The sequence below is a fragment of the Parus major genome, chromosome 20 (assembly GCF_001522545.3).
Source record: "Parus major isolate Abel chromosome 20, Parus_major1.1, whole genome shotgun sequence".
NCBI classification, from domain to species: Eukaryota; Metazoa; Chordata; class Aves; order Passeriformes; family Paridae; genus Parus; species Parus major.
The window spans coordinates 11,032,808-11,045,675 of NC_031788.1; the positions used below are offsets into that span (position 1 = coordinate 11,032,808).

At 38.1% G+C, this 12,868-nt stretch overlaps 1 protein-coding gene across 1 annotated transcript in view; it reads right to left on the bottom strand.

The window, feature by feature from the left end:
• Positions 1 to 396: 396 nt before the first annotated feature.
• EDN3 (endothelin 3) overlaps positions 397 to 12,868 on the bottom strand; it is a 15,814-nt gene continuing 3,342 nt past the window's right edge. Inside the window, exons 3-5 of the mRNA XM_015647849.3 lie at positions 4,114 to 4,278; positions 3,517 to 3,621; positions 397 to 2,783 (exon numbers count right to left, since the gene is read on the bottom strand). Of these exons, the coding sequence (XP_015503335.1) occupies positions 3,549 to 3,621; positions 4,114 to 4,278 (238 nt within the window). The 3' untranslated portion in view covers positions 397 to 2,783; positions 3,517 to 3,548. The remainder of the gene's footprint in view (positions 2,784 to 3,516; positions 3,622 to 4,113; positions 4,279 to 12,868) is intronic.

Below are 12,868 nucleotides of genomic sequence, written 5' to 3' on the forward strand. Positions count from 1 at the left end.
AGTACAAATGTCCTCAAACTAATATCCCAGAACAAGAGTGATTCTGAGGACACCTAACTATGCTAACGTTACATGTCGAAAGATGAAAGAGCCTTTAATTCTAACCTTTGCAAATAATCCTTTTATGATTTATCAGATTTTAAGAGTTGTTTCTTAATTAAAAGCATATATTAGTTGTATATGAGTTTATTTCTATGTATAACTTTTAAAGAGTTGTACTTCAAATTATCTTAACACCTTCTAGTACAAATTAAAAATTGGGTAAACTGAGTCAATGAGGAATGTAACTAGTGACATTTTCTATAAACAAGAAATTGGGTAAAAACTGCCTCATGGTTGTTTGCTGTTTTCAGATGGAACAGTGATAGTTCAAAGCCAGAATCCAACACACACAGCTTTCAGGTAAATTCTGTGGTTTATAGGTTTATTTGGAAATACTTACAGTTTACTTTTCCCTCTTCTGAGCTTGTCACAACATTATTTCTCATTTTTGTTCTTTTGGTCTATTCACAATGGACTGATTTTTACATTGACTGGTACATTGGCACCAGAGTCCCAAAACCAAACCACTTGAATGTGGAATTTGTGTAGAAAAAAATGGGATTTCTCTTTCCTAAGGAGAGAACACAACAATGACACCTGTAGCCCACTGCTCAAGGGCTACATCTGTCTCCATGTCACAGAAAGAACCCAGTTTGATTTTTCCTTTTTTTCTTTTTTTGTGATTGTTTAAAATGAAATTAAAGCATTTGGGACTGGGGAAGGTGTGAATCTATCTTTAAATGCAATATTCAAATTGAATTCACGTGGGGGAAGACAAGAGAATTCCAAACACAGGCTGAGCAGCACCTGTAAAAGCTGATCTGTACCCATTGAGGCTCTGGAAGCTTGTTCAGCACTGGGATGTGTTTGGGACTGGAGCTGAACTCAGTGGATATTGTCCACAAAAAGAACTCTCATGACAAATAACTTTTGCCTTGTTGTCCTAGGATTAGGGGACAGATGAGGGTTACATTTACAGCAAAAGGCACACAAAATTGAAATGTCACTTTTTATGCTTAATTATTACCACAGAAATTGTTATCCTGTTTTCCTACTCAATTCCCAGACTGTCAGGAGAATTATCAACCTCTTGAAGGCAGGAAGTTGTTGTGTGATCTGGGTATAGGGACTGGAGAGGGGAGAAATTTCCAGGTTTTGGTCATAAAGGAACATTAGGAACATTAAGCATTCTTCACAACAAAGCCTGATTCTTTTTAAAAAAACCCAAAACTATACAATGTCTTTTAAAAAAAGAATATGGAAAAATGGTATTTGTAGTGGTTTTATACAATAAATAATCTATTTTCTATAAATGTACAAAATCAGTTATACAGCAAGTAAGAAACTGATACAAATGCGATAACTGAAAGATATATTTAATTTTATAACTGTAATAATTTATTTATGAAATATATCCACATATATATAAAATATATCATATGTTTTGGCAAAGACCTCCCTTTCTTGTTTCAAACAAAAACTATTACCACTGGTTTAAGCCCTATATAGACATTTTTACTGTTGATTTATTTTCACTTTTCTTTTGGTCTCTATCTTCTTATAAAATATAATTTAACAACATGGGGTTATAGTTTAACCTATGTGCCTTGGGGAAAGTCTGCCTGAAGGTCAGTCAACCCCAAAAAAATTTGTAATGTCACAAGTAAGGGACTTCCTCTCTTTTTAAATAATATAGAACAGGATTTGCAAAGGTTACTCTTTTTCCTTTGCTGACTCTTGCATCCTTGTAGCAAAAAGAAGTCCATAATTTCTGAATAAATCATTTACACTGAAAAATGCCCAGGGTTGGATTTAATCCTTATTAAAGTTTCTGGGTTATTTGGTGCTGGTGTTTCAATGGAGAGAAGAAGGTGGGATCTGCAAAGCCCAGGGGATGTGCTGTGGCTGTGGCTTGTAGGGGCTTGGGACAGCAAATGGCCAGCACAGAAATTACTCTGATGGCATCAAGTTCCACAGTCCTACCCTTGCATCTGTAGGAAAATTCTTTGGGATGAATCACTGAAGTTCTGTTCACCAACTACAGTGCATCCCCAAATAATCACTGTGTGTTTGAACTTTCCAAGCACAGGAATAATTTGTGTCTAAATTAGGTAATCTATTGCATACTCAATGTATAGTCATAGCTTGCTATAGTTTATAATAGTATTTATATTAGCCATTCATATTTATTCTGCATAGATACTGTCATTTAAACATCTGCCACAAAGTTACAATATGATGATTCAGGCTTGCATACATTAACAAGAGGAATATTTTGTATCTGTTTATTCTTAATGAGAACTCATGTAGAGGCAATCTTCCTCTAATTCTCCACATTCTCCACTTGCAGCTGCCTGCACAGAGCTGTGGATGGATTCCTCAGACACAGAGCAAGCAGTGAGTGGAACAGTTTCTATTGTACTTGTTTAAATCACAGAGAAAATTGTTTCCTGAAGCTTTGCATTGCTGAAGTTTGGGTCTGCCTTTGAAGTCTTCCACAATAGTGATACATTCCCTGCCAGGTTACATGATAAAGGTTATCCTTTTCTGAGGCTCTCTCGAGGGGAGAAAAGCTTCTTCATACAGGTTCCCATGCCCTCAGAGTGGCCCTGCTGAAATTGAAGTGTTGCCTACTGCTGAATTCTCCACTGGCATCACACTGAAGCATCAAGTTTGTCCATCTCAAGGGAGAGTTGTAGTTTAGGTTCTTGTTTCTGAGCTCCAGCAAATAAATGGTAAAGCTTTAAAGAAAACAAACCAACAAATAAATACACCCAAACTGTTGATTATTGAACACTAAGTCCCTGTTACCTGAGATAATTGTGGTTGCCCTCCTTGGTGATGTGTACACAGAGTGAGCTCTACGCAGTTCTCTGATTAGCTCTGCTCGAATAATTACAGCAATAAATTCAGCTTGGGGACTTCTAATCCAAGTGTTTCCCTTCATAGCAAAAAAACTGGGGTATTGGTGTGACATTTTTAGAAGTGGCAATATCTGAAACTGGCTACTGAGTTGCAGTAACCTCCCTATACCTGACATCAAAAGCAGATTTCATCTTTTCCCTTCTTGTTTCTCCCACAAAGTTTTTCCTGCTTCTTTACCTTAACGCTTCAGCTTTTACTGAAGCACTAAACTGGGACCTGTAGCTTAATTTGCTGCAGAGCTGAACGAGGAAAAACATGACAGACAGGAACAGCCCTTGTACTAAAAAAAAAGAGCCAACATATGTATTGGCTTATAGCCAAATAATTCAGCTTCTGAAGGAGTTACATCAGCACAAGAAAGGTTGTAGCAGTTCTGTGTATAATAAAATTTATTTTAAAAATTAAGTTAGGAAAAAAAACCTGAAACAACTCATGGCCAAATTCTGTCCTTGTTTAGGAAGGAGTGATAATATTCAGTTGAAAGGGTTCTGCAAGTAAAAAGAACATTTATTGAAGTATTTCTTTTTAACACTGAGTGTCTGTACATACCTGATCGTTCAGAATCCTCCAGACTCTCTGTGCTACTGAATGAAATTGTCTTCCTCTTCCCTGCATTGGTCTTTCTCCTCTGTCTTTTTCATCGATCCATGATTTCTGTAGAATAGAGATTGCCTAAACCTGTCACTGTGTTCTCATTAATGTCCCCACAGATGAAATGACAATTTCATGCTCTTTGCTAGACTGCATGAAACATTCTAGAACAGTGCAATGTTCAGCATGCCCCTAGCTGGACAGATCTGCTGCTTCAAAAGCACCACATCATAAAAAGAAACAGAAAAAAGAAAATTCAAAGCAGTATTGGCTGGCTCTGGCTTCTTTTCTTCACTTATTAAACTCTGATGTGACACAGGAGTTTTCTTGCTTTTTTCTTCCTGTTCACTCCCCCATCCCACTGAAGGGGAAGTGAACAAGCATCAGTGTAAGTGCTTGGCTGCTGGCCAGGGTTAACCCACCACAACTGCAGAGGGGAGTTTTATTTCAAATCAATATCTTTAAATCACTTCCTCTCAATAAGTGCATCTTGATTAATTTATCTGCATGAAATGGCTTCATCACGTGGTTGCAGTGATAGGGAAAGATACTCACCTTCTTCTGTCCTGCATTCTTCTGCAAAACTGCAAACACTGCTTGTCATGAGCATCCGAACAGGAACATCGGAATGAGGACTGGGAAGTACTTTGAGTCTGGCCTGTAGACCTTTTGCCTCTGAAGCTGCCTCTGTAGTTAGACAGTCCATATGGCACAGTTCTCCTGTTGTGAGAATCACATGTATTGTGTATTTTAGGAACCAATTAAAATTATGTTCCATCTCTTTTCTATTTTAGTGAAGAGATCTATTGATGGAAAGCAATAAATAGTGGCAGGAAAATCAAACCTTATGCTCATGTAAGTTCTCCCTGTACCAGATCATAACTTCTGCTCCATTAACTCAGGCTTTCATCAAGTTATAAATAAGCACACAGTCAGCTCTACTGGAAGGATTAATTGGCAGCTACACTATCAAAATAAAATTTGGAATACCTAAGAGATGATGTAAATACATGCCCAGGTTATTGTTTGTTTTACTCCTCATTCCTGTGTTGTGTTGGTTTCCCCACCCAATGCACAAAATCTGTTACATTCACTGCCTTTGCTGCTCTGAAGGGATAGAAGTGCCCTGCTGATTTCACCAGAGCACTAACATTCTTCAGTTGATATGCAGTTCATGGTTCTGAGCCTGATTTGCCACTGATTTTATCATTGAGAAACTGACAAAACCATCAGCACGATTCATTTACTACATCATGTTTGGAACACTGGAGTTACAGATGTGAGAAACTCCCAGATAATCCTCCTTGTATGGTTCCACCTTTCTGTGAGAGATCCTATTCTGTGCTGCAGCACACCAAGAAATAGTAGGAGGTACCTCTCTTTATTTCCTTGCATGATTTGCTCTTTAATGGGTTATAGTCAATATTATTATCATCAGAATATCATCAGAAAAGGACATGATTCTCTACTGCCTGCTAACACCCCCAGAAAGAGTTTTATAGTTTGGATTGATTTCTTAAATTACTCTCCTCCAAACTGTTAAAGAATCTCAATCAACAGCAGCTGTACTCCCCATGAAACTTCTGGAGACTCATAAAAGTTCCTGAGGACTTGAGAGATGGACTAAGCAAGCCACAAATCCACAAACACTAAAAATCTGAAGAGAATCTCATGTTCAAAAGCAAGAAGGAGGAGGGGAGGAGTGAAGGGAAAAAAAAATACGAGCAAAAGGCAGGGAAGAGGAAGCCAGAGTCAATCTAGAAAGGTTACTGAAAGGTTACAGAACAAAGCCTGAATAATGAGTCTGGAACCACTACCTTCACATAGCTCTGCTTCTTTCATTTGCTTTCATAAAAACATCATTAGGCTGCTAATGGGAAAGCTGCAAATGTTCCATTTTCCCACACACATGGTGGGCTGAAAGGTTCAGAAACATTATTTTCCTAATCTCTGCAATAATTTTTGATGCAACATCAGTACAGTTGATGCAAATCATTTATTCAGTCCTCTGCACTTGTAGTACATTTGTAACAGTGCACCTTGTCTTTCACAGCCTGAACCTGTCAGGTTGATCATAAAATCATCCTGAGAGAAAGAGAAAATCACAAGCAATACTTCTGTGTTCAGAGCCCAGGGGATGGTTTTTCTCCAGCAGATCCTGGTCTGCCTCCATGCAGAAAATGTTCCTTATTTTCACCATTTTACTCCTATGCCAGGACACTGGGAGAGACCAAGAATATCCATATTTGTCTTAAAAGACTTTAGGACTTCATTTTGGCCTCCCTTCTCAAACCATCATTTAAAAAGCTTTTTGTTGTCTTTAGGATTAGGAGCAAGTTCCATTTTATAATTTAAGAGTATTCATAATTCTACACTGACATCTGCTTTAAAATAATGATAGTGAAATGGCTAATGTAGGGAATTTCTGACATAAATAATAGCTCCATGGTTGTATTTTTTTTACACATTCATGTTTTTATGAAGTAAGAACTGGTATTTAGATGCAGAAGTGGAGGAAAGTTCCTTTATTTTTAATAGGGGCAAACCCTCTGTGAAGACTGTCTGGTAAAATCCTGTTTTTCAACTTCCCACTCCAACTGAGACTGAAATGAAAAGATGAATTTTGTGTGTTTTAGACAAATGTTAGAGCCCTGTTTAATGACAAATAATTTCAGATAAAAAAGCTTCTTGCAGCTTTTGCAGATGTCATCCTACATTATGCTAATGAGACATAAAACACTTTAATATGTTATTCTCATTATTTAAAGTGGTTCCTTGTTCAAAAGTTCACTCTATCAAAATATGATACTGGGCTTTTTTACTCTATTTTTCTAAACCAAAAGCTCTGTGGGACTGAGTCACAGGTTGCCCTGAGTCAGAGGCTCTGCCTGAATAGCCAGAGAGAAAGAAGGATATGAGTTTTATTCTTAATTGCTGCAATTGGCAAATTAATGGACCAACCAGAATTGTCAACTTTCAATTTCACCTTAATCCATCACTATGTGAAATACAGTGATTGAGGAAGGGGCCCATTACCAATCTGCTGCCTTTCCTAAGAGACAGTTAATTCCAGCAAACAGGGAGGAGTGGAGAATATAATTATAATTACAAGTGATAAGAGCCATGAATCACAGCCTTAAGCAAAGGAGGAAATTGATATTTTAGATACTGCTTGTGATCTTTCTAATGAAGTATATTATGCTTCATAGCTTAGAAAATGTATTCATGGCTACTTCATTCTCAGTGGACCAGAAACATCTGCCAATGCAACAACATTTTCAAGTGTTTCAAAGACTTTTAACCCAAATGTCCAAGTGAAGTTTTTGTGTAAGGTAATGTGCAGATTTGCCAGTCAGAGACAGAAATACATTAATAATCCAAATATGCCTGGTTTTAATTTCTGATCCATAAATTCAAACCCAAAGCAGATACACCTTAAAAGCAACCCAAAGTTTTTCCAACCATAATCATGAAAAGCTTGATGACCTGAATATACACAGGGCACTTTGTGTCCCCTCAGTGAAGATGAGGATCAGCTGGAGTAGGGCAGAGGCAGAACTGGGGGGGATCCTGCACTACCAGTTCCTTACACTGTGTTCCTCCTGGTTATGACCCAGTCCCTGCCCTAAGTACTGGCTAAGCCATATAGTAATTTTTTTGAAATTTCTCTGAGGCATCCACAGGTTTTCAATTAATTCATTTTTTAAGTTTTGAATTTCATGAGAAAATTTAAATTCCTGACCTTTAACTCAGTATGCAGCATTTCTTTAGAAGAATAAAATTCTCCTGAAGTATGCTAATATAAGATATATTTAAAGCTAAGGTGTTCTGTGACTCCTTTATGCCTTTCTTCTCTACAAAGTGGAGAATAAGCAAAGACATTTCTAAATCAGCCTTTCCAAGGTACTACTTTGAACTGATATCTGATTGGCAACATCCAAATCTGTGATTTTTGAGGAATTACACTCTTAGGGGAGGTTCACTATGATTACTCCAGCCAGACAGTGGGTGCATAAAGGTCTCCATGCTCAGTTCTTCAGCATTTTCTTACAAAGTGAAAGTCTGAGTTTAAGGAAATAGTTGCTTCTTCAGTATAAGCTATTTGTTCTTTACACTGTACGCTAAAAAAAAACCAAAACAACCCAAAAAACTACCACAACTCTCCAGTACTTACAATTATTCCACGTGTTGTAACTGTGATTAGTCAGTGCAACAGATAATTAACTGAAGATAATCTCATGTATAACAGAGCAGCACAGAACTAAACAAAGCACAGTGTGTTCTTGTCAGATTGGGTATCAGTGGCTGAAATAACCTAGATTATTTGTGTACTTCATGTCCACAAAACACAATCAGAAAAGCTCTCCCCCTAAGAGCCAGCTAGCTCTTGGAGCAAGGCGTTGCCATTAAATTAACAGAAATAGGCACTTGTTTGTTGAAAAAAGACAAGAAGTACCAAGTAATTGGTACCAAGTGATTTTTCCACTGAACAGCTGAACATTTTCCACAGAAGAAAACTGCCTGTTGAAGGATTAATACCTTCAGGTTAGATTGGGAAGTAGGATTTGCCCAAGTCCTGCTGTCCCCCACTCACAGTGAATGCTCAGAATTCAGGCAGACAAATCCAATTGGTTTATTTTAATTTTTATATCATGTGGCTGAGTTTCTCATGCTACATTATAATTGATCTATGAGTTGCTATTATTTTCTACTTTCCCAGCCACTTAAACACAGTAGATACCTCCAGGGCACTGGAGAGTTTCAGGCAAAACAAAGGGATGAGGGGGTTGCAGTAATCATCTTAGATGCTGTGATTTCAGGATTCAGCAATATATTTTCTGGCACACACCCAGGCCAGCAAGGCTCCCAACAGTCTCCAGTGTTTTCAGACAGTCCCAAAATGTATGGGATCCCTGTAAGGACCACTGAGAGCAAAGAACACAGAAAGGAAGCAAAATTTACCATCCTTCAAGTGAGACAAAATATCCCCAGAATGAAGGATGATGCTTGGGGAAAATAATAAATATTCCTGTGTATATTTTAATATAAAGGTGCTGCAGTAGCTCTGTGTAGCTTTACAGATGAAGAGATCATTTACTGCTCTGGAAGTTAGCTCCAGCTCTTCCTGTAACAGGCGTGGGTTTTTAGGAGTTCACAACAAAGGTACCTCCAATATTAACCCATCCTTATCATTATTTAAAGAGTAAAACATCTCCAAAGGACTTGTTGCTTTGGTCATCCATTCTCAGAAGCTGCACTTTTTCTGAGTAGCTTTTGGAAGTTATTTTCAGATGAAACAACTTATCCTTTATAGCCACACCTTTCTTTTCCACATCCTCAATTTAGCAGTGCTCAGTGTTCCTAGATACTGAACAGGCTTCTATTATCCAAAAAGGTGCACCTCCACAACCTTGCTATCTTATCCTTTAATTAATAATTGCTAATTTGCAAGGATGCCAATTAGTTTTAGTTCATTAATTACAGCTAACTTAGGTAATAAGCCAAGGATTCCACACATCTGCTTCATCACTCAGGTTCACTGACCGCGTGAGTTCCTTGATTTTCCTCCCCCTGGGGCTTCTTGGTACCCAAGTCAGGCACTGTGAGAATCTGGAGGCTGTTTATCACTCTCCATCCTCCTCCTGTAGCTGTCAAAGGGATGTTACAGGTTTTGTTTCTCAAATATGGTCAGAAGAATATCTGAGTTGTGGAGTGAAAAGCTGGGGTGTATTCACTGAGGTAAACACCATGAAGCAAGCCCAGGGGTGTCCATTAACATCCCAAATCCCCAGAGAGGCTGGGTAGAGCTCACCTGACCTAATAAACCAAGACAGTGTTTCACAGAAATACCTCTCTCAAAACAACTCTAAGCACCTCCTTCAGTGCCTCATATCAATCCCAGTCCTGTTACAAGATATATGATGATTTATTTAAAGAAATAATTAAAATTTGGAGCAGCATCTTTTGTCTATCAGGCACAAACTCCCATTATTCCTTTTCTCCCTCTGACTAGCAGTCAGTACTATTAGTTAGTGGTTGTTACCACTTACCAGTGGCACAAAACTACTGAGGTAAAGCCCAAAAGACAGAGCAGCTGGGAAATATGGAAGAAAGGAATCAAATTAAGATTTTTTTCAAACCAAAATTCAGAGTACTTACTGCTGCTTCAGATGCCACCACAGCAGTGCATACAAGGAACACACACTAATGTATGTTCCCACCTCTCTCTACAGCATGTACAGTTCAAAACCCACCGCTGGTTTAAAAACAAATAAAACAAAAACCCAGGGGAAAATAAACACATGGTGTTAAAATGTAAGACTGGTGAAAGTGACTGTGGTTTGACAGCCCTTGAGAGTGTTTATTCTTAGAATCAGACCAGCAGGAGCAGCAGTAGTGAAATTTCAAAGCCCTGGCTATCAGCGTGTCTCATCCCTGACCTCATCTTCTCAGGGCCAGCTCCTGCAGGGACGTGGGATTGTAACTGCAGAGCCAAATCATTTCAAGTCTTTCTGAGAGATTGCTATAAAACATCAATTCTGGGAGCACTGTCAGTAAGCTCAGAGGACATATTCTACTTCTAGACTGAGGAGGGCATGCAAGCTATAACACACTTCAGACAGTGAGACACTGAATGTGTGAGGTCAGTACACATTTTAAATATGTAAGAATATCTTTTTGAATAGAGAGGCCTAAAATCAAATCAATTTGTCCATAATAAAATATAACAATTTCAACAGGAGCCTGTTACTATGTTCAGTAAATCTGTTTGAAATGTTCTTCATTTCACGTGAAGATTTTGCAAGACAAACAGATTCCATGTGAACATGTGGATTGTAAAGACTGCAAAAATAGGGTGAGCTTCATTCAGAAAAATACAATCAACTAGACAAAGATTCATCATTCCAGTTTTGGCACTTGGTTCTGATGGTTAACCATGTGCACTGTTCAGCTGACATATCAGCTTCCTTGTTTGAGCTTCCTGGCTGGCAGCCACTGTTTTATCATCATGCCTTTGGCTAGCAGGGATTTTCAATCTGATCTAGATTTTATAACCACCTGCTTAATTGTTTTGCTGAACAAGAGATCTTTAGCTGTGTACTTTTATTTCCAGTAAAATACAGGTTGTCACCTATACTTATTAAATGATGAGTATAATTATCCAGAATTGGGGTTAATTTAGAATATCACAATGTCTATAAGGATTTAAAGCATCTTGAATTTTGTTATGTGGGCTTCTGTTCAACAAAATTCAATCACCAAAGAGATGCAGGTAACAAAAAGATGTTATGAAGGAAAAGTTGGCCAGCAGAACATGCAGTTAAAGCAGAGTAAATCTTGTCTTTTGGAACACCATCCCAAGACATCATCTGTGTGTGTGAGTAAAACTGTGAGTGAAGTGATGAGAGCTACAGATTGTTTCCATTCTGAGATGACTTTCTGACGGTAACCTAAGTCAGTAATGAGCAAAGATCTTTAACTGGTATTTGTTGGAGAGCTGGGTGCAGGTGGGATCTGCTCAGGCTGTTTAGTCCTGACAATCCCATTTGTCATCACTTACAGCAATGACCACAAGTGTCTGAAAAGCATTTCTCACCTCAGCCAATGGTCACCTGAGGTCAGGAAAACACATTTCTGTTGGGAACTGTCTGGAGCTAACTTGTTGCTAAGGATTATCTGACTTGCATGAGTCACAGAAACAAATTTCTTTATTAAGTGAAAAAACATCAGATCCTTCCAGTGCTCACACAGCACGGGGACACTCACCAGATCCTCTCCCAGAGCATCCCACACAGCAGAGACAGACACAAGTCTGCCCATGTCCTTGTCCTCCCCCAGAGGAAACAGAACATGTGTTAAGTACAGAGGATCAGAGCAGCAACATGGTGTTAGATCAAAATCTGCCTTTCACTGTCTATCCAATTTTCCTGATTCAGAAATTCATGTAACTGGCAGACAGAACTCTTAGATCATCTTGTAACTGGTCTTTATAGTGTGGCCACAGAATTTCATTCAGTCACTCCTCTTTTGAACATAATAACAAATACCAAAATGATATGTCATTTAAGGAAAAAAAAAACCCACTTTTGCTTTGTTTTAGACCTTTCAAAAGAAATGTTCTTATTTTTGATGCATAGTTTGAATGAGGAATTCTCCATTGGAAATGTTTGGATTATTGCCATAGATTGTCATTACACTTTTATTTCAGAACTGAAGACCACTTGAGTATCTCTGCCCTTATGATAATAACATTTTCTTAGGAGTTGTCACCTTTTAATCTATTACTCATCATTCTGAGCATTGATAAAGCTTCATGCAGCAACATTAATGTATTAACTGAATGAACTGTTATTAACTGTTATTATTGCTGTTGGATGCACCACCTCAGTTCATATTGAAATATGGACACCTCTGAAGAAGTGCAGATCTAAAAGTTGTCTTTACCATATTTTCTTCTCTTGCCTATATTTTCTTTTTTAACTTACAAAATTAAGCATCAAGCTGTGTCTGTATTACATCAGTGGCTACTGTTTAAAAGACAATTCATTCTTTAAAATGTGTCTGTAGCTATAGATCAAGATAAGCATAATTAATCACTTGACAAAAAAATGCATTGCAAACTAATTCCTGGATAATCAATCTTATCAGTGAGAACAATTCACCAGCTTTTAATTACCTTTGTTATGCAACATTTGTCTACACCACATAATTGCATTATTCTCTTCTGACTTACCTGCCTTTCTTTAGGTCATCTTCTTTTCCACTTTCCTACTGTTCCCAGAATGAAACACTCACTATACCAAAACACTGATGCTCTTCGTGGTCAGGATTAACAGCAGTGGTTTGTAGTCAAGTATAAAGCAATACTCAAAACATGTGTGCAGAGATAATTTCTCATTTAATTGGAAAAAGCTGCAGGGAGTCAAAGGCTCCACATTCTGCAATTCTGTGCTTTTCTACAACTGTCACCCTGCTGATCTAAGTGGTTTCTCAGCAGGGACAGAAATAGACCTTCTATTGTCACTGCCTCCAACAGCTTCAATAAAAACTTTAACTGCTTTTCCAGAAAAGGAGGAGAGGCCATGACCAAGATTTGTTTTGAATATATTACAACAATGCTTAACAGCTCCTGTTGTGAAAAGCAGAAGGAGGAATTAAAGTTTGTTTGTAAAGTATAGAGGTGAGAGTAGTCTGAAAACAGAAAGTACCGAGGAATTTTTGTGGGGAAAAAGAAGCGATAAAGTGAAATAAATAAGGGGGGAAAGAAAGGAAAAGATAAGAAACAATTACAGAGTTTGGGGGGGGGGGG